This window comes from Schistocerca gregaria, chromosome X (genome assembly GCF_023897955.1).
Source record: "Schistocerca gregaria isolate iqSchGreg1 chromosome X, iqSchGreg1.2, whole genome shotgun sequence".
Classification (NCBI taxonomy): domain Eukaryota; kingdom Metazoa; phylum Arthropoda; class Insecta; order Orthoptera; family Acrididae; genus Schistocerca; species Schistocerca gregaria.
Window position 1 is genome coordinate 278,714,559 of NC_064931.1, and position 23,671 is coordinate 278,738,229.

The window sequence follows — 23,671 nt, forward strand, 5'->3', positions numbered from 1 at the left end:
ACGTATCTGAGTAAGAGTTGGAGGTTATGCTGGAGTTTTGGGATAAGATTACTGTGGTAGGGCTTGTAGGTGGAAGTATTGGACAGTTGGTGGATACTTGCTGTGAGGTAATAGCTGCAGTTCATCATGACAGCGGTGGAGTCTTTGTCTGCAGGGGTTTTATGTGTGCATATCATCAACCAGCTGTTCACCTGTATGAATAACCACTGCCAAACTGCAGTCGAGATCAGAATTGACCACCTGGAATATGCTAGACTTCAATGGCTGCTTCACAGCCCATGTCATTTGCACCCCCCCCCCCCCCCCCCCCCAATTACCAACATCAGTTTCTCTGACTTAAGTAGATGGGAATTGTCCTTGAAATATATATCTTTTATATCTTTTGATACAGTAATTCTCCTGGCCTCAACCACCATGCCTCATGCCTGTCTCCATTCTCCCCACGTCACTCATTCTGCACTCATATCCACATCTCCTCAGTCTGCCTCCTCTTCTGTTATCTCTCCCCCTTCCAATCCACTTCTCCATGGCATTGTGCACAACTCCCCCTGCCTATGCCAGAATGAGCTCACCAGTGTCACATACTTATACCATTAGCTTACTGCCTCTCTGTCCCATCCATCAGCTAACATTCCCCAAATGTCCCTCCCACATCTTGACTCCTGTCTCCCCTCACCCTACTTGAGCTGCAATGCTGGCACAATGTAATCGGCTGGGACAACATAGCTGTCTGTATAGGTGTATGTGCAGTCTGTTAGCTCTGAAGAAGAATTTGTCCGAAAGATTAGCAACAAACACTGTCTTGTTTATGTGCCTATCGATGACCTGATGCCTCAGTGACTTGTTACATTTACCGCTTTCATTATTTATGTTCCACCAAGGACTTTCTTTTGCCATATGTATGCTCACTTGATTTGGAAATGAACTCTGATTTTTTAAATGTGGCTTATCTCAACAACGTTTAATCATTCATATTATTCTCACAGACGTCTCAGATATTTGATAATGCAGACACAAATTTTGGATGTTTGTCATTGAAAGGCCTGTAATTACAGTGAATAGCAACTCGATAGATGCATTATTTATAACTGACAAAATTATTTAAAGGAATCCACCATAGCAAAAGAAAGTAGATGAATTAAGAGTTCAAATTTTTATTACATATATTTTCATGCTTTGCAATTAAAAAATCCCAAAATAGAAATATTTGTTCCAGAATATACCCCTACAAAATATTTTTCAACAAGAATTACTGTGTAACTCTATAATTCTGAATCCATTTCAACCCTTCTCTTGTTCCCTTTGCTGGTTTGTACTCCAAACCAATCCAACCATCATAGCCATTATCTTTTAGAACATCAAATACGTAGCTGTAATTTACTTCACCAGGTGTGTCAGGTTCATTTCTGTTAGGCACTTGGGCAATCTGGATGTGGCCTACGGACACAAGAAATAATATGTTGAAAACATCATTAAGCTAAAATACAATATGGTACACAGGTAATCTAAATGTAAATTTTACATTAGTCCTAAACAATCACGCAGCCAAAAGCTTCATAATATGTTCACATTCTTAACTTTTTGATGCCATTATCTGAGGTAATGCCACATGTTTTAGCAGCAATATCAAATTCTTCCATAACTTTTTTTGCATACTTTATATACAGGTCTCTCTTGTAAGAGTTGTCAAGCACATTTTCTCTGGTGTTTCAGCACGTATATTTGCAACTTCATTTTTGCGTTGTGCAGCTGGAGTCAGCCCAAACAAACAATGCTCATCACTTTCATGCAATGCCAGTGTTGTTGGGAAGCATTGGTTTGTTTGCCATTACAAACAGAATTTTACATGCCCATTCGATAGAGCAGTCTCAGATTACTCTAGTTTTTTAAACATGTATTAATATGGATAGTAAAACTCGAAGAATAACCAGTACTCTGGCAGTAACAGCACTGTTGCATTCCGCACTGACTGATACTGCAAAGTATGCAGTGCTACTGACTCACTGCTGGCATGCTGTTTTTTCTGTGTGTTTCACTGTCCCTGTAAATACATATAGATAAAATGAATATCACACTAGACTAAAATGGGCCTGCTCTATTTCAAGGGCGCATAAAATTCCACTTTAAAAATAATTTTGTTTGTAATATGAAACAAACCAATGTATTCCATCAACAATGGGCTTTACATGAAAGATGTCAAGAGAGCTATTTGTGTGGGCTGACTCATGCTACATAATTCAAAACTGAAACACCAGAGTAAATGTATCTACTGTTTCTTAGGAGAGATACCCTGCATATTTCTCAATACTATGACAAATTTGTAGGAATGATTATACACTCCTGGAAATGGAAAAAAGAACACATTGACACCGGTGTGTCAGACCCACCATACTTGCTCCGGACACTGCGAGAGGGCTGTACAAGCAATGATCACACGCACGGCACAGCGGACACACCAGGAACCGCAGTGTTGGCCGTCGAATGGCGCTAGCTGCGCAGCATTTGTGCACCGCCGCCGTCAGTGTCAGCCAGTTTGCCGTGGCATACGGAGCTCCATCGCAGTCTTTAACAATGGTAGCATGCCGCGATAACGTGGACGTGAACCGTATGTGCAGTTGACAGACTTTGAGCGAGGGCGTATAGTGGGCAGGCGGGAGGCCGAATTGCTCAACACGTGGGGCATGAGATCTCCACAGTACATCGATGTTGTCGCCAGTGGTCGGCGGAAGGTGCACATGCCCGTCTACCTGGGACCGGACCGCAGCGACGCACGGATGCACACCTAGACCGTAGGATCCTACGCAGTGCCGTAAGGGACCGCACCGCCACTTCCCAGCAAATTAGGGACGCTGTTGCTCCTGGGGTATCGGCGAGGACCATTCGCAACCGTCTCCATGAAGCTGGGCTACGGTTCCGCACACCGTTAGGCCGTCTTCTGCTCACGCCCCAACATCGTGCAGCCCGCCTCCAGTGGTGTCGCGACAGGTGTGAATGGAGGGACGAATGGAGACGTGTCGTCTTCAGCGATGAGAGTCGCTTCTGCCTTGGTGCCAATGATGGTCGTATGCATGTTTGGCACCGTGCAGGTGAGCGCCACAATCAGGACTGCATACGACCGAGGCACACAGGGCCAACACCCGGCATCATGGTGTGGGGAGCGATCTCCTACACTGGCCGTACACCTCTGGTGATCGTCGAGGGGACACTGAATAGTGCACGGTACATCCAAACCGTCATCGAACCCATCGTTCTACCATTCCTAGACCGGCAAGGGAACTTGCTGTTCCAACAGGACAATGCACGTCCGCATGTATCCCGTGCCACCCAACGTGCTCTAGAAGGTGTAAGTCAACTACCCTGGCCAGCAAGATCTCCGGATCTGTCCCCTATTGAGCGTGTTTGGGACTGGATGAAGCGTCCTCTCACGCGGTCTGCACGTCCAGCACCAACGCTGGTCCAACTGAGGCGCCAGGTGGAAATGGCATGGCAAGCCGTTCCACAGGACTACATCCAGCATCTCTACGATCGTCTCCATGGGAGAATAGCAGCCTGCATTGCTGCGAAAGGTGGATATACACTGTACTAGTGCCGACATTGTGCATGCTCTGTTGCCTGTGTCTATGTGCCTGTGGTTCTGTCAGTGTGATCATGTGATGTATCTGACCCCAGGAATGTGTCAATAAAGTTTCCCCTTCCTGGGACAATGAATTCACGGTGTTCTTATTTCAATTTCCAGGAGTGTAATTTCCAATTGCTGCCACGAGTACACTACTGTTCATTGTACCAAATATAAAGACCACTGCACAGAATACATGCTATCTGACATCTGGCTGTGCATCTGAGGGCATTTCCTTCTGCATGCCACAAGATTAGACAAAGTGTTCAATGCCACATTCACAATCAGCTGTCAAGCTCAGCTTGCTATTGCTCTGTATATTTCCACAGAATTACTCATTCCATCTTGTTATGAGCTTTTGCATATCTTGTTATATGCTTTTGCATTTTCATTGCTAATTTAGAATGGATAACTGAAGTCTGGAGTCAACCTCCCAGTTCTGTAGACAAATGGAGGACAGCATCCCATGCCTTACAGAGGCTGTGCCATGAGTCATGCTTCATTATTTTATCTGATAATAATTTTTACAGATTCTTGGACTGTTATAACAATATGCTTTGGGCTGGGATTTGGTACACTCTTGGCTTATTGAGACCCACACCGTGTTTTTAATCAGCCCAGCACTAAAAGTCTAATTTTGACAGGTTGGTGGAATATTTGTGGCATCTCCTGCTTCTCCATTATGTAGGTAGTTCTGCTTGACAAAACACCACTGCAATGAAGAGAGGTGGTTGGGCAGGACTCCTCAGCCAGTTCTTTTTACATATTGCTGTGGCTCAGAAGTACCTGCACATGAACCCCAGCTCCCTCCTTGCACACTACTGTAACAGTTGGTGGAGGTATGTACATAAAAATGTTTCCTTCTATTGTCACAGCATACTTTCTCAGCTTGCCCATGTTGCCCATAACCAAAGTATGTTCACATTCTGCTATAACTAAATGCCAGCCAGGACACTTTGCTACTCCCACTTGATAGCAATGAATCAGTTCATGGAGATTACTTTTTAGATCATCAATGGCATGCAAGAAGAGAGATAATGTGTTTTTCACACTGAAATTTAATTCTTTTTTATCTCGAGCTCAATTTGCTTATAGAGGTTAGATTTGACTGGTGCACACAAAGTTAGCATTATTAACAGTTCTGCAGTAACAGCTGTGGGTTGCTGTCCACCATTTCCTTGAATAACTGGCATGGCTGTTGGAATAGGACATGGGTTTCAATTAAATTAACTGCTGTAGAACATGTCATCTGACTGCTGTTTCCCTTACTGGCTATTTAAAATCTGCTGATGACAAAGCATCTAGCACTCGCATCACACCTCACAGTGGGCACTGTCCACCATTTCCTTGAATAACTGGGATGGCTGTTGGAATAGGACATGAGTTTCAATTAAATTAACTGCTGTAGAACATGTCATCTAACTGCTGTTTCCCTTACTGGCTATTTAAAATCTGCTGATGACAAAGCATCTTGTATTCGCATCACACCTCACAGTGGGCACTGTTAACATTACTCTGTAAAATGCTAAGCAACAGCACTTTTGACAGAGTACAGTGCATCTGCAATGCCTATAGCAACATATTACAGCTGATGTGGAAACACTGTAGCTGCCATGTAATAAATATCAAACAACAAGTAGTTTTAAATCAGGGTATATACTTTCTTACATCATACAAAGGTATTTCATCAGAATGAGTAAATGGATGAAACTGTGTTGGAACAGGGTTCAACTATACAAACAAAATTTTAAACATTCTATTAGAGAGATTTAACAGAAGTCACATAATTCTGTTCTACTGTTATTGGTACTGTGATACAGAAGTGTAAGGTATATATAAAAACCAATTATCATCCCTACAGGACGGAGAAATTAACTGATGCAGCTCTGGTACAAAGGCCAGTGAGAGAAAGATCCAATAAAAAGTGATTGTACCCAATTTTCATTGTTGTGCAACTACGCAAAAGCTACAGATCACAAGAACAAAGGAGTGGGGAAAACAAAACTGTCACTGGACTGTGAAATAATAGAAGTCTGTTATATAGGATGATGAGTCACAGTACATGATGTGACAATAAGAGGCACCTGTGTAGTCCTGGAAAATGCCTGGCAAACAGCACTTGCCTAAGTATGACACTGTGACTGTGAAAGTTGGTGACAAATTGATGGTCATAGATATTTACCTGTTTTAGGTTCAAATGATTAGTTTATTATTTACACCACAAAAAGAACAAAGATGTACTTCGGAAATTTGTGGTAAGGTCTTATGGAACCAAACTGCTGAGGTAATCGGTCCCTCAGCTTACACACTACTTAATCTAACTTAAACTAACTTACGCTAAGGACAACAGACACATCCAAGCCCGAGGGAGGACGCGAACCTCCAACGGAGGGGAGGGAGCCGCAAGGACCATGACAAGGTGCCTCAGACAGCTCGGCTACCCCGCGTGGCAAAAGATGTACTTATATACAATTTTTGCAACACCATGCTTCCCACATTGTGACAAAAATTGAAACTGCATCTTTTCTGACTTACATCTATTACAGATCAGTGAAAAGAATTCCATAGATATTAAATACTGTGGTGGTAGCAACCAAAGAAGGTGTTACAAACTGTTACCCACAGGTCTTCAGTCTTTAGAAAACAATGATTGTCTCATAACATACTGGAACATATCAACTGAGTCTCACAGGGATGAAATCCAGTTGGCAATATTAGCTTGACCACATGCAGGAGAGGGTGAAATTAGTTATCAAAACTGGTTGCAAATATTAATTACACTTATATGGTTGAGGCTGAAATTTTTATTGTTATTGTTGTTATTATTATCTTCTTTATAACAACTAATTATTATCTAGACATAAATGTCTTTCTAACATTGACATCAATTTCATGGTTGACATATTTATATAATTTAGATGTGTGGCAGTGTTTACACTTCACTCTAATCTAGATATCCATCTTAATGACTGCATAGATGTATTAAAAACAAAGATTCCAAGACTTACCATGCGGGAAAGCGCCAGTAGACAGGCACAATAAATAAAACACACAAACACACACACAGAATTTCTAGCTTTCGCAACCGACGGCTGCTTCTTCAGGAAAGAGGGAAGGAGAGGGAAAGACGAAAGGATGTGGGTTTTAAGGGAGAGGGTAAGGAGTCATTCCAATCCCGATAGCGGAAAGCCTTACCTTAGGGGAAAAAAGAGGACAGGTGTACACTCGCACACACACACATATCCATCCGCACATACACAGACACAAGCAGACATTTGTAAAGGCAAAGAGTTCGGGCAGAGATGTCAGTCGAGGCGGAAGTACAGAGGCAAAGAAGTTGTTGAAAGACAGGTGAGGTATGAGCGGCGGCAACTTGAAATTAGCGGAGGTTGAGGCCTGGCAGATATCAAGAAGAGAGGATATACTGAAGGGCAAGTTCCCATCTCCGGAGTTCGGATAGGTTGGTGTTGGTGGGAAGTATCCAGATAAACCGGACGGTGTAACACTGTGCCAAGATGTGCTGGCCGTGCACCAAGGCATGTTTAGCCACAGGGTGATCCTCATTGCCAACAAACACTGTCTGCCTGTGTCCATTCATGCGAATGGACAGTTCGTTGCTGGTCATTCCCACATAGAAAGCGTCACAGTGTAGGCAGGTCAGTTGGTAAATCACATGGGTGCTTTCACATGTAGCTCTGCCTTTGATTGTGTACACCTTCCGGGTTACAGGACTGGAGTAGGTGGTGGTGGGAGGGTGCATAGGACAGGTTTCACATTGGGGGCGGTTACAAGGGTAGGAGCCAGAGGGTAGGGAAGGTGGTTTGGGGATTTCATAGGGATGAACCAAGAAGTTACGAATGTTAGGTGGACGGTGGAAAGACACTCTTGGTGGAGTGGGGAGGATTTCATGAAGGATGGATCTCATTTCGGGGCAGGATTTTAGGAAGTCGTATCCCTGCTGGAGAGCCACATTCAGAGTCTGATCCAGTCCCGGGAAGTATCCTGTCACAAGTGGGGCACTTTTAGGGTTCTTCTGTGAGAGGTTCTGGGTTTGAGGGGATGAGGAAGTGGCTCTGGTTACTTGCTTCTGTACCAGGTCGGGAGGGTAGTTGCAGGAGATGCGAACGCTGTTTTCAGGATGTTGGTGTAATGGTTCAGGGATTCAGGACTGGAGCAGATTCGTTTGCCACGAAGGAGGATCACCCTGTGGCTAAACATGCCTTGGTGCACGGCCAGCACATCTTGGCACAGTGTTACACTGTCCGGGTTATCTGGATACTTCCCACCAACACCATCCTATCCGAACTCTGGAGATGGGAACTTGCCCTTCAGTATATCGTCTCTTCTCGATATCCGCCAGGCCTCAACCTCCGTTAATTTCAAGTTGTCGCCGTTCATACCTCACCTGTCTTTCAACAACTTCTTTGCCTCTGTACTTCCTCCTCGACTGACATCTCTGCCCGAACTCTTTGCCTTTCAAATGTCTGCTTGTGTCTGTGTATGTGCGGATGGATATGTGTGTGTGTGCAAGTGTACACCTGTCCTTTTTTCCCCCTAAGGTAAGGCTTTCCGCTCCCGGGATTGGAATGACTCCTTACCCTCTCCCTTAAAACCCACATCCTTTCGTCTTTCCCTCTCCTTCCCTCTTTCCTGAAGAAGCAGCCATCGGTTGCGAAAGCTAGAAATTCTGTGTGTGTGTTTGTGTGTTTTATTTATTGTGCCTGTCTACCAGCGCTTTCCCGCTTGGTAAGTCTTGGAATCTTTGTTTTTAATATATTTTTCCCATGTGGAAGTTTCTTTCTATTTTATTTGGCTACCTGGATGACTATACTTATTGTGTTAACACCCGATGAGCAATTCAAAACCCATAGCAATTAATACATGACATTAAATACAGCTGTGTGAAGAGTATATCACAATGAAGAGCAAAAAATAGTTCATTATTCTCCATGACAAACTTCATTATCTCACCTGTTCTGTTTATTCAGAAACAAAATCTTTTAAACTAAACCTAGAACAACTGTAATAAACCAAGTACTGAATTAGTGCAGTAAACAGTCTTTCAGGAGAACCCTAGAATAAATCCTAGTCTGGCTATCATAATTTAGGTTTCTTGTTAACTTAAAGCCCTTCAGTCAAATGCCTAAATAGTTTTCAAATAGCTTTGTCAAAAACTAGCAAGTGCTGTGTAAGTGCAGAAAAGAATAATTTTGTTAGTTATTTATGTAAAATAATTAATTACATACCAACATATGGTAGGGCCGTTTTAATTGTGTGTGTCAGGTCACCTTGTAAGTGTTGAACATGGAATAAATCCATCATCAACCTTAGATTTGGACTATTTATTCTTCTGACAATGTCCAGCCCTTAAAGAGAAAAAAATGCTCTATCAGAATACCATCACATCTTTTTATCATAATTAAACCTGCAAATAGTTGACATATTATTTTATTTTATTACAATAAAAGTAACCAGCAAATAAATGTTTGCAATGCTGTGTAAGCTTCTTCATATCTGAATAACTGTTGCAACCTTCATCCGTTTGAACCTGCTTGCTTTAGTCATGCTTAGGTCTCCTTCAACAAGTGCATTTGTGCCACAAATTTCTTTCCTCCCAAGAAATTATATTTAGTAGCTCCTCATTAGTTACAAGATCTGCCCATCTAGTCTTCAGCATTCATCTGTATCATTACATTTCAGAAGTTTCTGTTATCTTATTGTCTGAACTGCTTACCATCAATGTTTCACTTCTACATATACAGATGGTGGTAGTATTGTGTATGCAATGTATAAAAGGTACCACATTGGTGCAGCTGTCATTTGTAATCAGGTGATTCATGTGAAAATATTTCCAATGTGATTATGACCGCACAATGGGAATTAACAGACTTGGAATGCGGATGGTAGCTGAAGCTAGATGCGTGGGACATTCCATTTTGGAAATCAATAGGGAATTCAATATTCTGAGATCCCCAGTGTCAAGTGTGTGCCAAGAATACCACATTTCAGGCATTACTTCTCACCACAATCAACGCAAGAGCTGCCGGCATTCACTTAACGGACGAGAGCAGGACTTGTCCATGCTAACAGATGACCAACACTTTGCAAAATAACTACAGAAATCAATGTACAAAAAATGTATCCATTAGGACAGTACAGTGAAATTTGGCATTAATAGGCTATGGCAGCAGACGGCTGATGCAAGTGCCTTTAATAACAGCACAACATCACCTGCAGTGCCTCTCCAGGGCTCGTGACAATAGCAGTTGGACCTTGGACGATTGGAAAACTATAGTCTGGTCAGATGAGTCTTGATTTTAGTTGGTAAGAAAGGGTGGTAGGGTTCAAATGTGGTGCAGTCCCTTTGAAGCCATGGACCCAAATTGTCAGCAAGGCACTGTCCATGCTGGTGGTGGCTCCACAATGATGTGAACTGTGTTTACATGGAATGGACTGGGTTCTCTGCTCCAACTGAATCAATCAGTGGTTGGAAATGGTTATGCTCGGCTACTTGGAGGCCATTTGCAGTCATTTGTGGACTTCATGTTCCCAAACAACGATGGAATTTTTATGGATGACAATGATCCTTCGGCCACAATTGTTTGCAATTGGTTTTAAGAACATGTTGGACAATTTGAGTGACTGATTTGACCACCCATCAAACATTTATGGGGCATAATCAAGAGGCCAGTTTGTGCAGAAAATCCTGCACTGGAAACACTTTTGCAGTTGCAGACGGCTATAAAAGCAGCATGGCTCAATAGTTCGGTAGGAGACTACTAGCAATTTGTCGAGTCTATGACACGTTGAGTTGCTGCACTATGGTGGGCAAAAGGAGGTCTGACAGAATATTATGAGGTATCCCATGACTTTCGTCACCTCAGTGTAAGGCTACAAATATCTTCAGAAAAATCTCCCTAACATTTAACAGTTGATGTCAACAAATTCTTCTTTTCCAGAAATGCATTTCTTGCATTTTATATACTCTCTACGTTGGCCATCATCAGTCATTTTATTTCCCAAATGGTGAAACCCATCAGCTTCTTTTAGTGTCCAATTTCCTGCTCTTAAGTCCCACACCATCATGTAATTTTTATTTGACTACATGGTATTATCCTTGTTTTACTTTCATTGGTGTTCATCTAATAACCTCTTTCATTCTGTTCAACAGCTCTTCCAAGTTGTTAGCTATCTCTGTCAGACTTACAAAGTCATAAGCAAACATCAAAGTTTTTATTTTTTTCCCCTAAACTTTCCTTTCCCTTCTAAATTACTCCTTGATTTCCTTTACTGTTTGTTCAATGTACAGATTGGATAACATCAGGGATAGACTAAAACATTGTTTTATTTCACTGTTAACTGTTGCTTCCCTTTCATGTCTTTTGACTCTTAGAATGACAGTCTGGATCCTGTACAAGTTGTAAGTAATCCTTTGCTCATTGCATTTTGTCCCAGCAACTTCAAAATTTTGAAGTGTGTATTCCAATCAATATTGTCAAAAGCTTTCTCTAAATATACTGATGCCATAAACATATATTTGACTTTCTTAAATCTACCTTCTAAGATAAGGTGTAGGGTCAATATTGTGCCTCACGTCTTCCTATACTTCTCTGGAACCCAAAATGATCTTCAGCTGAGTTTGGTACCCACCATTTTTTTCCAGTCTTCTGTAAATGTCAGTATTTTGCAAGCACAGCCTATTAAACTGATAGTTCTGTAGTAACACACACTTGTCAACACCTTTCTTCTTTGGAGTTGGAATTACATTCTTCCTCGAGTCTGAGGATACTTTGCCTGTCACATATATCTTACATACCTAGTGGAATAGTTCTTTCAGGGCTGGCTCTCTCAAGAACATCAGTCATTCTGATGGAACATCATTTATTCCAGAGATCTTTTTTCCACTTAGGTCTTTCAGAGCTCTGTCAAATGCTTCTACCAGTATTGTATCTCCCATCTTATCTTCAACCACTTCTCTTCTCTTTCTATAACACTGTCCTCAAGTTTTTTTCTATCGTACTCATCTGGGATCCAACTACTGCACACACAGGCATGTGCTGCCATCTCTCTCGCCAATGGCAATACCGTTGTGGGAGATAACAGGAAAACAGTACAACAATATTGTAAGCGGACTGAGTTGTTGTTAACTGCATATCCCACAGCCACCATGGTAATACATGGTGCCAGCTTTGCCACTAGTTGTGTGAAAGCAATCAGTGCTGCCATTCCGAGCACCAGTTCTTCCTCCACAGGTCACATGCCCGCTGATTTTCAGAGCAGTGTTTTTCCATTGGGTGGCTATAAAGGACATCACCTGGCCACTTTGCCCCAGTCTGCATCAGGAGTCATTCAGGTCTGAGTAACAACTGCATCTTGCTGGCTCCTCAATCAGAGCTCCCTCTGTCCTGTGCAGTCATTTGCCCTGAGCCACGTCTGAGAGTTCACTCCATGTCTCCTCAGAGTTCTCCGTGCTGGGCCCAACATCCGCGGCACCCATGACCCACCAGTATGCAGCTCACTGTCGTTTCCAGATTATGCCGGCCATGTATGCAGCCCATCTGATGGAGCTAGTCTCTCTGATCATTTGAGGCTTCCACCTCACTAGACACCATCATCGATTGTCCAGAGCTGCCACCTCACTGGACACCATCTCTGACTACCCAGGTCTAGCACCTCATGGACTTCAAGTACTGACTGTCCTCTAACTCTACTGATCTCCAACAATATGGCTGCATCAATGTCTCCCTTGGAAGAATCTTCTAGTATGTCAGTCACTATCAGTGGATTGGATTTGGATTCATGTTCGAGTAACTATGTTGCTGTAATCAATTTAGGAGTGTAAATAAAGTTAATTTATTCTTGTTACCTTGGGGCACATTTGTAAGTGTGGCTCTCTCAGCCACAACACAAAAGTTTCCCTCGTGCAGCCCTTCTATACTTCCTTCCTTCCAGCTTTCAGCTATTCCTTCTTTACTTAGTCATCTGAGTGCTTGGTATTCACACAGCTGCTTCTATTTTCTCCATAGGTCAGTTTAATTTTCCTATAGGCAGCACCTATTGTTACATTAAAAATGATATTCCATATGTTACTAATGCGAATATTTCTGAACCACAAGATTTTTGGATGATTGCGTGATTTATTCCATAATTATATGTTAGTGAATGTTCTTGGTAGACTAAAAGAAAATTTAACTTTGCATAAAAAAAACTGCTCCTAAGTCTCAGGTTCTCAGCACTGGGCTAGCCCATGTCCTCCAATGACATTAACAAACCTGAGGCAAATAGGCTGCAAAATTTCTTTTAGAGCAACTCTTGTTTTGTATTAGATTTCCAGATAATTCCTTTCCCCTCATAAAGGCTTTCAATGTATTATTGCCACTAGTCTGTTACTTCTTTGGAGTGAAACAATGTTTTGTGTCATTAATCTTTATCACCATTTCTCATCATATGTATGAAATCTTTATGTATACTACATCATTTCTTCCTACAGTTACTAACTTTATGAGTCACTAACTTTTCCTCTGACATCTGCATTTTCTGTTGTTTTCATTTCTGGGCAATCAATAATGTTACAGTTTTCTTCAACATTCTGCATCTTTCAATATTTACATGTTTGAATTAAATTATTTTACAGGTTATCCATGTTTTCTTTATTGCCTGTAAGATTATAAATCCATGCCATGAAGGCGGACATCAGAAACATCAGGCATACGGGCTGACTAGGGTGGCTGAAAGGTAAACACAGTTCTGCCAAAAGCAGAGCATGTGGCAGGTATAAGCCACAGGTAAGAGCACTACAGTTTTTTCTGAGGTTAGAGAACTCAGGAACCACATTTCTTTTGTGAAAAGTTTTTTACCTTTCCCCTGATATGCAACATGTGACTTTGTGGTAATTAATTATGTCAGCATTTAAGAGATGAACGTCATTTGGACTGAGTGCCTCTACTGTAATATCTGACTGCATTACCATAATGAGAACAGAAAGGATCTTGAACTGAACATGTCAGTCCTAATGTAGTATATGTATTCCAACATGTTTCTGCATATTTATTAATGAGTGCATGAACACTTGTTTTATAACTTAGTTAATTATTCATGTACTGTTCAAGGTGTATTGTTTTGCAAGGTCTCAGAAGGTCCTGTCAAGGGAAGTGCTTCTCTTAGCATCTGTAATTATGCTATAAGTGTGTCTAAATTTGAATGATGGTCCATTTTATTAAATTGGCAGCTAAATGGCAAACTGAGGGCACAGAAATGGAGCACTCAAGATCTTATGCATTTCATTGTCAATTCTGCAGGCACTTGTGTCAATCGACAGTGTGAATTTTTAAGTGATTGGTTCTTGGCACTGGGCTTTGGTGTGCTTGAAGCATTTTACAACTTTGTTCAGACTAAGCACAATTTCAGCAAAGTGCACGCACACAATTTGTATTACTGTTATGACACTTTAATTATTATGAGGGAACTTCGAACATAGAGGTTTTTCCAACAGTTTCAAGTGATTGATTTAAAAGGGTAGTAGAAATTTGACTTGTAACACTCACGACTTAGATTTTGTGCATGTTTGCCATGATGTACTAAGATTGAAGAAGCTGCTTGTAGAGCACAGTAAGGCCGTCATTCACAGTGTGTTATTGAAGTGGTTTAAATGAACCTGATTTCATGTGAAAATTATAAATTTTAGTTTGGCCCACTACATTAACCCTCAGGGATTTATACCATTCATCAATTTTTAATCATTTTTATTTACGTAATTCCACAATTCTGCCATACACTATCTGACCAAAGTATTAGTGGACATTATTAGGGATGTATCAATGCTTTGCCATTACGATGGCATGAACTCTGCAGGGAACACTTTCAATGAGGTATCTGAATGTCTATAGAAGAATAGCAGCTCATTCTTCCCCAAGAACTGATACCAGAGAAGGTAGTGGTGTTGGACATTGGAATCTGGAGCAAAATCAACATTCAAACTCATCCCAAAGGTGTTCCATTGAGTTCAGGTCAGGACTCTGGGCAGGCCAATCAGTTTCAGGAATGTTATTGTTCATAAGCCATTGTCTCACAGATGCTGTTTTATGACAGGGTGCATTGCCATTCTGAGACAGTCAGTCATTGTCTCCAAACTGTACCACTACTGTATGCAGTATACAATGATGTAAAATGTGTTCATACCCCTTCACATTTAGCATTTGTTTAAGGGCAATAAAGGGAACAGCCTCTACCCCAAAAAGTACCCCCATACCATAACAGCAACTCCTCTGTACTTCACTGTTGGCACTACACACAGTGGCAGGCAATGTTCTCCAGGCAACTGTTAAACCCAAACCCTCCCAACGGATTACCACAGGATATAGCTTGAGTCATTACTACACATCATTCATTTCCAGTCATTCACTGTCCAGTGGCATCAATCTTTATGCCAACCCAAGCATTGCTTAAGCACTGACTACAGTAATATGTGGTTCATGAGGAGCTGCTCAACCACTTTATCCCATTCTTGTTGATACCCTATGCACAGTCACTGTGCTAGTTGTGCTGCTAGTAACACTTTACACCTCATGACTGATTTCCTCTATTGATTTTTCCCCCGAACCTTCTGCAGTGATTGATGGTGGTCTCTGTCTGCTAATACATGTGGTGTACCTGGTCCTGGTTTAGCTGTGATTGTTCCTTCACATTACCACTTCACAGTAACTTCAATATCAACTTGGGCAGAGTTAGAAGGGTTTAAATGTTGCTGCTGGGTTTGTTACTCACATGACATCCTCTGTCCAGTCCACATTTGAAGTCACTGAGTTCTCCTGAATGACCCACTCTGCTGTTATTGCTTTTCTGCTGACAACACAATACTCCCCACCTCTTTTTTATTCTGGCTGGTCTGTCTCTTGTGACATGTAGTGGGCAATTATGCATTATATAGGGGTGACTGCATACTTTTGAGCACATAGTGTTTTTAAATGTCTGAGCAAAAGAACACTTGTATATCTGCTGCAGAGTCTGCATGATAGCAGTGTGTGATCCACCCCTAAGATAGTGAGTTTCCTGATCACCCAGAACTTTATTTATTTATGCATTTAATTTAAAAAAGGGGATGAACCTGTCATGACTTCAGTTTTCCCTTTGATACATACCAAATATCTTCAACTAGACTACTTGGAGTATTTTTGTTGCAATTCTAAATCTACATCTACATTTATACTCTGCAAGCCACCCAACGGTGTGTGGCAGAGGGCACTTCACGTGCCACTGTCATTACCTCCCTTCTCTGTTCCAGTCGCATATGGTTCGCGGGAAGAACGACTGTCTGACAGCCTCCGTGCGCACTCAAATGTCTCTAATTTTACATTCGTGATCTCCTCGGGAGGTATAAGTAGGGGGAAGCAATATATTCGATACCTCATCCAGAAACGCACCCTCTAGAAACCTGGATGAGCAAGCTATACCGCGATGCAGGGCACCTCTCTTGCAGAGTCTGCCACTTGAGTTTGCTAAACAACTCCGTAACGCCATCACGGTTACCAAATAACCCTGTGACGAAATGCGCCGCTCTTCTTTGGATCTTCTCTATCTCCTCTGTCAACCCGATCTGGTACGGGTCCCACAATGATGAGCAATACTCAAGTATAGGTCGAACGAATGTTTTGTAAGCCACCACCTTTTTGATGGACTACATTTTCTAAGGACTCTCCCAATGAATCTCAACCTGGTACCCGACTTACCAACAATTAATTTTATATGATCATTCCACTTCAAATTGTTCCGCACCCATACTCCCAGATATTTTACAGAAGTAACTGCTACCAGTGTTTGTTCCGCTATCATATAATCATACAGTAAAGAATCCTTCTTTCTATGTATTGGCAATACATTATATTTGTTTACGTTAAGGGTCAGTTGCCACTCCCTGCACCAAGTGCCTATCCGCTGCAGATCTTCCTGCATTTCGCTACAATTTTCTAATGCTGCAACTTCTCTGTATACTACAGTGTCATCCGCGAAAAGCCGCATGGAACTTCTGACACTATCTACTAGGTCATTTATATATATTGTGAAAAGCAATGGTCCCATAACACTCCCCTGTGGCACGCCAGAGGTTACTTTAACGTCTGTCTACATCTCTCCATTGATAACAACATGCTGTGTTCTGTTTGCTAAAAACCCTTCAATCCAGCTACACAGCTGTTCTGATATTCCGTAGGCTCTTACTTTGTTTATCAGGCGACAGTGCGGAACTGTATCGAACTCCTTCCGGAGGTCAAGGAAAATAGCATCTACCTGGGAGCCTGTATCTAATATTTTCTGGGTCTCATGAACAAATAAAGCGAGTTGGGTCTCACATGATCGCTGTTTCCAGAATACATGTTGATTCCTACAGAGTAGATTCTGGGTTTCCAAAAACGACATGATACTCGAGCAAAAAACATGTTCTAAAATTCTACAACAGATCGACGTCAGCGATATAGGTCTATAGTTTTGCACATCTGCTCGACAACCCTTCTTGAAGACTGAGACTATCTGTGCTCTTTTCCAATCATTTGGAACCTTCCGTTCCTCTAGAGACTTGCGGTACACGGCTGTTAGAAGGGGGCAAGTTCTTTCGCATACTCTGTGTAGAATCGAATTGGTATTCCGTCAGGTCCAGTGGACTTTCCTCTGCTGAGTGATTCCAGTTGCTTTTCTATTCCTTGGACACTTTTTTCATTTGTGCGAGGATTTAGAGAAGGAACTGCAGTGCGGTCTTCCTCTGCGAAACAGCTTTGGAAAAAGATGTTTAGTATTTCAGCTTTATGCGTGTCATTCTCTGTTTCAATGCCATCACCATCCCGGAGTGTCTGGATATGCTGTTTTGAGCCACTTACTGATTTAACGTAAGACCAGAACTTCCTAGGATTTTCTGTCAAGTTGGTACATAGAATTTTACATTCGAATTCACTGAACGCTTCACGCATAGCCCTCCTTACGCTAACTTTGATGTCGTTTAGGTTCTGTTTGTCTCAGAGGTTTTGGCTGCGTTTAAACTTGGAGTGAAGCTCTCTTTGCTTTCGGAGTAGTTTCCTAACTTTGTTGTTGAACCACGGTGGGTTTTTCCCGTACCTCACAGTTTTACTCGGCATGTACCTGTCTAAAACGCATTTTATGATTGCCTTAAACTTTTTCCATAAACACTCAACATTGTTAGTGTCGGAACAGAAATTTTCATTTTGATCTGTTAGGTAGTCTGAAATCTGCCTTCTATTACTCTTGCTAAACAGATAAGCCTTCCTCCCTTTTTTTATATTCCTATTAACTTCCATATTCAGGGATGCTGCAACGGTCTTATGATCACTGATTCCCAGTTCTGCACTTACATAGTCGAAAAGTTCGGGTCTGTTTGTTATCAGTAGGTCCAAGATGTTATCTCCACGAGTCGGTTCTCTGTTTAATTGCTCGAGATAATTTTCGGATAGTACACTCAGTATAATGTCACTCAATGCACTGTCCCTACCACTTGTCCTAAGCATCTGAGTGTCCCAGTCTATACCTGGTAAATTGAAATCTCCACCTAAGACTATAATATGCTGAGAAAATATATTTTCCCGTACCTCACAGTTTTACTCGGCATGTACCTGTCTAAAACGCATTTTATGATTGCCTTAAACTTTTTCCATAAACACTCGACATTGTTAGTGTCGGAACAGAAATTTTCATTTTGATCTGTTAGGTAGTCTGAAATCTGCCTTCTATTACTCTTGCTAAACAGATAAGCCTTCCTCCCTTTTTTTATATTCCTATTAACTTCCATATTCAGGGATGCTGCAACGGTCTTATGATCACTGATTCCCAGTTCTGCACTTACATAGTCGAAAAGTTCGGGTCTGTTTGTTATCAGTAGGTCCAAGATGTTATCTCCACGAGTCGGTTCTCTGTTTAATTGCTCGAGATAATTTTCGGATAGTACACTCAGTATAATGTCACTCAATGCACTGTCCCTACCACTTGTCCTAAGCATCTGAGTGTCCCAGTCTATACCTGGTAAATTGAAATCTCCACCTAAGACTATAATATGCTGAGAAAATATATGTGAAATGTATTCCAAATTTTTTCTCAGTTGTTCTGGCACTAATGCTGCTGAGTCGGGAGGTCGGTAAAAGGAGCCAATTATTAACCTAGCTTGGTTGTTGAGTGTAACCTCCACCCATAATATTTCACAGGAACTATCCACTTCTACTTCACTAGAGGATAAACTACTACTAACAGCGACAAACACGCCACCACCGGTTGCATGCAATCTATCCTTTCTAAACACCATCTGTGCCTTTGTAAAAATTTTGGCTGAATTTATCTCTGGCTTCAGCCAGCTTTCTGTACCTATAACGATTTCAGCTTCGGTGCTTTCTATCAGCGCATGATGTTCCGGTACTTTACCAATGCAGCTTTGACAGTTTACAATTACAATACCAATTGCTGCTTGGTCCCCGCATGTCCTGACTTTGCCCCGCACTCTTTGAGGCTGTTGTCCTTTCTGTACTTGCCCGAGGCTATATAACCTAAAAAAACCACCCAGTCCACGCCACACAACCCCTGCTACCCGTGTTGCCGCTTGCTGCGTGTAGTGGACTCCTGACCTATCCAGCGGAACCCGAAACCCCACCACCCTATGGCGCAAGTCGAGGAATCTGCAGCCCACACAGTCGCAGAACCGTCTCAGCCTCTGATTCAGACCCTCCACTCGGCTCAGTACCAAAGGTCCGCAGTCAGTCCTGTCGACGATGCTGCAAATGGTGGGCTCTGCTTTCATCCCGCTAGCAAGACTGCCAGTCTTCACCAAATCAGATAGCCGCCGGAAGCCAGAGAGGATTTCCTCCAATCCATAGTGACACACATCATTGGTGCCGACATGAGCGACCATCTGCAGATGGATGCACCCTGTACCCTTCATGGCATCCGGAAGGACCCTTTCCACATCTGGAATGACTCCCCCCGGTATGCACACGGAGTGTACATTGGTTTTCTTCCCCTCTCTTGCTGCCATATCCCTAAGGGGCCCCATTACGCGCCTGACGTTGGAGGTCCCAACTACCAGTAAGCCCACCCTCTGAGACTGCCCGGATCTTGCAGACAGAGGGGCAACCTCTGGAACAGGACAAGCAGCCATCTCTGGCTGAAGATCAGTATTAGCCGGAGACAGACCCTGAAACCAGTTCGTCAGACAAACTGGAGAGGCCTTCCGTTCAGCCCTCTGGAATGTCTTTCGCCCCCTGCCACACCTCAAGACGACCTCCCACTCTACCACAGGTGAGGGATCAGCCTCAATGTGGGCAGTATCCCGTGCAGCCACAGTCGTATTCCAATCGGGGGATGCATGGGACGAGCTGGCCGTCCCCGAGAAACCCCCATCCGGACCCCCACAGTGATGCCCATTGGCAACAGCCTCAAGCTGCGTGACCGAAGCCAACACTGCCTGAAGCTGGGAGCGAAGGGATGCCAACTTAGCCTGCATCCGAACACAGCAGCTGCAGTCCCTGTCCATGCTAAAAAACTGTTGTGCAAAGAATGTCTGAATTAATCTACAGAGAGCACAAACAAATTGACGCAAAATTCCTGCTTACAGCCTCTCACAGTTTAAAATTTATCCCATCCCCACTTATAATTTTTGCATTTTCTACTGTATCTCACCCTTAATTTCTATTGATTTCACGTTACACTTTATTATTACTAAGTTACAGTCTGTGTTAAAATCACCACATGCTATACTTTGTAGACCAGTATCCAGCTTCTGAATTCTGGTCTAGCCATGAAATTATTCAACTGGTATAATTCTATATTATCTTGTATGAAAAGAGTATTTGCTATTACTAACTGTAATCTCTTACAAAATCCTAAATGTTTTTCTCCTCTTTCATTCATTCCTCCTACCACATAAATCCTTTTATCCCCTCATAACATAATGTAATGGTTTCATACTATAATTTTCTGTCTGTTTTGTATACCTTATGGGCTTCTCAAGTATTTCATATGTTTACCCCATTTCATTAACGTCTGTTGGAAAAGGGAACTTGATACATGTAAAATTTTTGTTGTAATATTTTTTTATTGTATAGTTTTAGAATATTTCAGCTACTCTGTGACCTTCATTCCCACATTTTTCTATTATTGCTTTTGTTGCACTATACACTGTTGACAGGGTGATCACTCATGGAAGTGTTTGATTACATATAGGTTTCCTTGTTTTAATTTTTTTCTTTTGATAGACTCAATAACATCTAAACTGCTTAGTAAAAGCTAGTGTTCACCACATATTCACTCATTTCACCAAGACAGTGTTACACAATTTCTGTATGTCATAAAGAATTTTTAAATGAATGACTGAGACTCATTGTAATAATGCTACAAAAAGCTGTTGTTTATACTGACAATGGTGGCTACAATGTTGGTATCACAGATTTACTTTAAACTTTGTACATCTTTAGTGGGTCATCAAAACAACGTAATATGCAAGTAGTAAAGTGCACTACTCTGGCAATTCTGAGGAAATTGAAGAGAAGTTTTGTGTGTCTATTATGTAACTAACTTATCTGTACATAGGTAGCAGAGGCCGGCCGCGGTAGCCGAGCGGTTCTAGGCACTACAGTCTGGAACCGCGTGACCGCTACAGTCGCAGGTTCAAATCCTGCCTCGGGCATGGACGTGTGTGATGTCCTTAGGTTGGTTAGTTTTAAGTAGTTCTAGGTTGTAGGGGACTGATGACTTCTGAAGTTAAGTCCCATAGTGTTCAGAGCCATTTGAATCATAGGTTAGAGTTCATGGTAGTCAAGTGGTTAGTGTTCAAGTTTCATAAGATGAACATGTAAGAGGTGACGGTTTGATTCCTGCTCAAACCTTCATTTTATAGTACAAGTGTAAATTCTGTGATATTCACAAAAATTGCATGTACACTATTCGTTCTTGTTACACAGCTATGTCTCACTGCTATGCAGGTTAACTGCCAAATGGGACCGGCCTGTGTGTCTGCAACTTGAAGTGTTGAGTGCAAAGTAGTTCCAGGTACCTTATCAGATTGCAAGTGTGAGGGAGTTCACTAATCACGGCAGGCATACATTTTCAGGAAAACTCTACACATTGCTTCATTTATTTGTCAATAGTTATAAATATGTTTGTTCTAATAATTAAATCTAATTAAAAACAGTAAGTAGTCAAATAACATGAAATTCACTAAAACTTCATGCAACTACACGTGTTTTTTATTATTATATTACCTCTCAAATGTCATATAAATTAAACAATGTGACCAGTGATGAAATAAATATAGATTGAAAATTAAGTTTGAGCAGGAGATGAAACTTCGCTTTGGACACATTTGTCTTACGTAAATCGAAAGCTGCCCACTTGACCACCATCAACTCTAGCGTTCAGTGGCTACGGCAGTAACATAATAGATGCATAAATCTTCTGTTGCCTTTTTCGCGGAATTGCCAGAGTAATGCACCTTACTACTTGCACATTATGTTGTTTTAATAGCCTACTAAAGGATAGGAAGTTTGATGTAAATCTGTGATCCTAGCGTCATGGTCTCCCCTTGTAATTTTTTTTCCTGGAATGCTGAGTAATAGCACAAAGGCATGACAACATCAATGAATGACCTGAAACTGTAGAGTTCACTCACCTTTTGAAAAATTATTCATGTAATAGTTTGGAACAGAATGTGGATTGATTGGTTCAATCAATCCTACAATACCCTCTTTCTCGAACAAAGATGCTGCATACTTAATGTTTTTCTCATAAATGTCGTCATTCACACTGCTTGGATTTTCAGCATGTCCAGACATCACATGAATCCTTCAAGCAGAAAAAAAAAGAACCAAGTGATCAAAAACAAACAATTTACAATGATGAACAGAAATTGTACTGCAGGTAAAAGTTTAATATGTTAACCATCACTACTATCTCTAACCCCAATGAAAGACATTTATAATATAGCCAGAGAAAGAAGTAGTGTATTTCTACATCACGACATTACTTTTACAATGGTGCTGTTACTAGAAACAAACTTCAGGGAAACATTCAAAATGTATAAGATGCTATTTAATGACAGAGCCATGCAAAATTTGAAAGCACTGCAAATGGAGACAGTTTGCATTTTAACCAACCTTGCAGATGACAGTGGGACCATTGAGAGGGTGTTTAATGTATGTAAGGAGGGAAAAAATAGTATCTTTCTCAATTCTTCTTAGATAGCATATTCTCATGGGGTGCCTTCCACTGGAGTTTGACTTGCACTACTGCCCCACTCTTGTATGTATTAAACAAAGCCATGGTGATATCCACAATTATGTTTTGGATCTTCCTTGTCTGCTCTATTAAACCTATATAGTAAGGGAGTCAAACTGACATGTTACATTCAATAACAGATTGAACATGGGTTTTGTAAGACACCTCTTTTGTGGGTAAATTACATTTTCTTAGGATTCTTTCATGAATCTCAATCTGGCATCTCCTGTTCCTATAACCCGTTTTAAGTGACTGTTCTAATTTAGGACACATACTCCTAGTTTTCTTTTCTTTTAGTAAAGCCTACAGTTAAACACATCTGTTTGATAATCCATCTTCTAATTTCTCTGTACACATGTGATGCTCAAGTGACCAATGATAAACTGTTGCTACATGGGGAAAAGGTTCTTTTGTATTAAATATATAATTCTTATAGGTCCAGCAGCCTTTCCAAGATCTGTTATTTTGTTTTTAATACTACAAGAGAAAAGAGGAGTGGTAGTATGATATTCTGCACTGACAAAATTTTGGAAAACCAAGTTCTGTATTTAGGCCTTGCCTGTGTCATCCTCTGTTTAAGTGCCAGTGTGACCATGACTGATATTTTTATATAAGACTAAAACGTCTTGAGATTTTATGTCATGTTGGTAGCAAAAATTTCACAATCAAACTCACTGACACTCATTTTGGCTTCATCTAACTTTAGATTTGTCAACACATTTTTGACTTCATGTACACCTTTCATGAAGCTCTTTTTGCTTTAATAACATACTTGTAACATGTCTGTTGAACAATGGTGAT

The 23,671-nt window shown here is 41.4% G+C and overlaps 1 protein-coding gene across 1 annotated transcript in view; it reads right to left on the reverse strand.

Moving 5' to 3' along the window:
• Positions 1-1,138: 1,138 nt before the first annotated feature.
• LOC126297699 (putative hydroxypyruvate isomerase) overlaps positions 1,139-23,671 on the reverse strand; it is a 59,816-nt gene continuing 37,283 nt past the window's right edge. The window contains exons 3-5 of the mRNA XM_049988822.1: positions 22,266-22,438; positions 8,863-8,982; positions 1,139-1,437 (exon numbers count right to left, since the gene is read on the reverse strand). Coding sequence (XP_049844779.1) covers positions 1,250-1,437; positions 8,863-8,982; positions 22,266-22,438 — 481 coding nt within the window. The 3' untranslated portion in view covers positions 1,139-1,249. The remainder of the gene's footprint in view (positions 1,438-8,862; positions 8,983-22,265; positions 22,439-23,671) is intronic.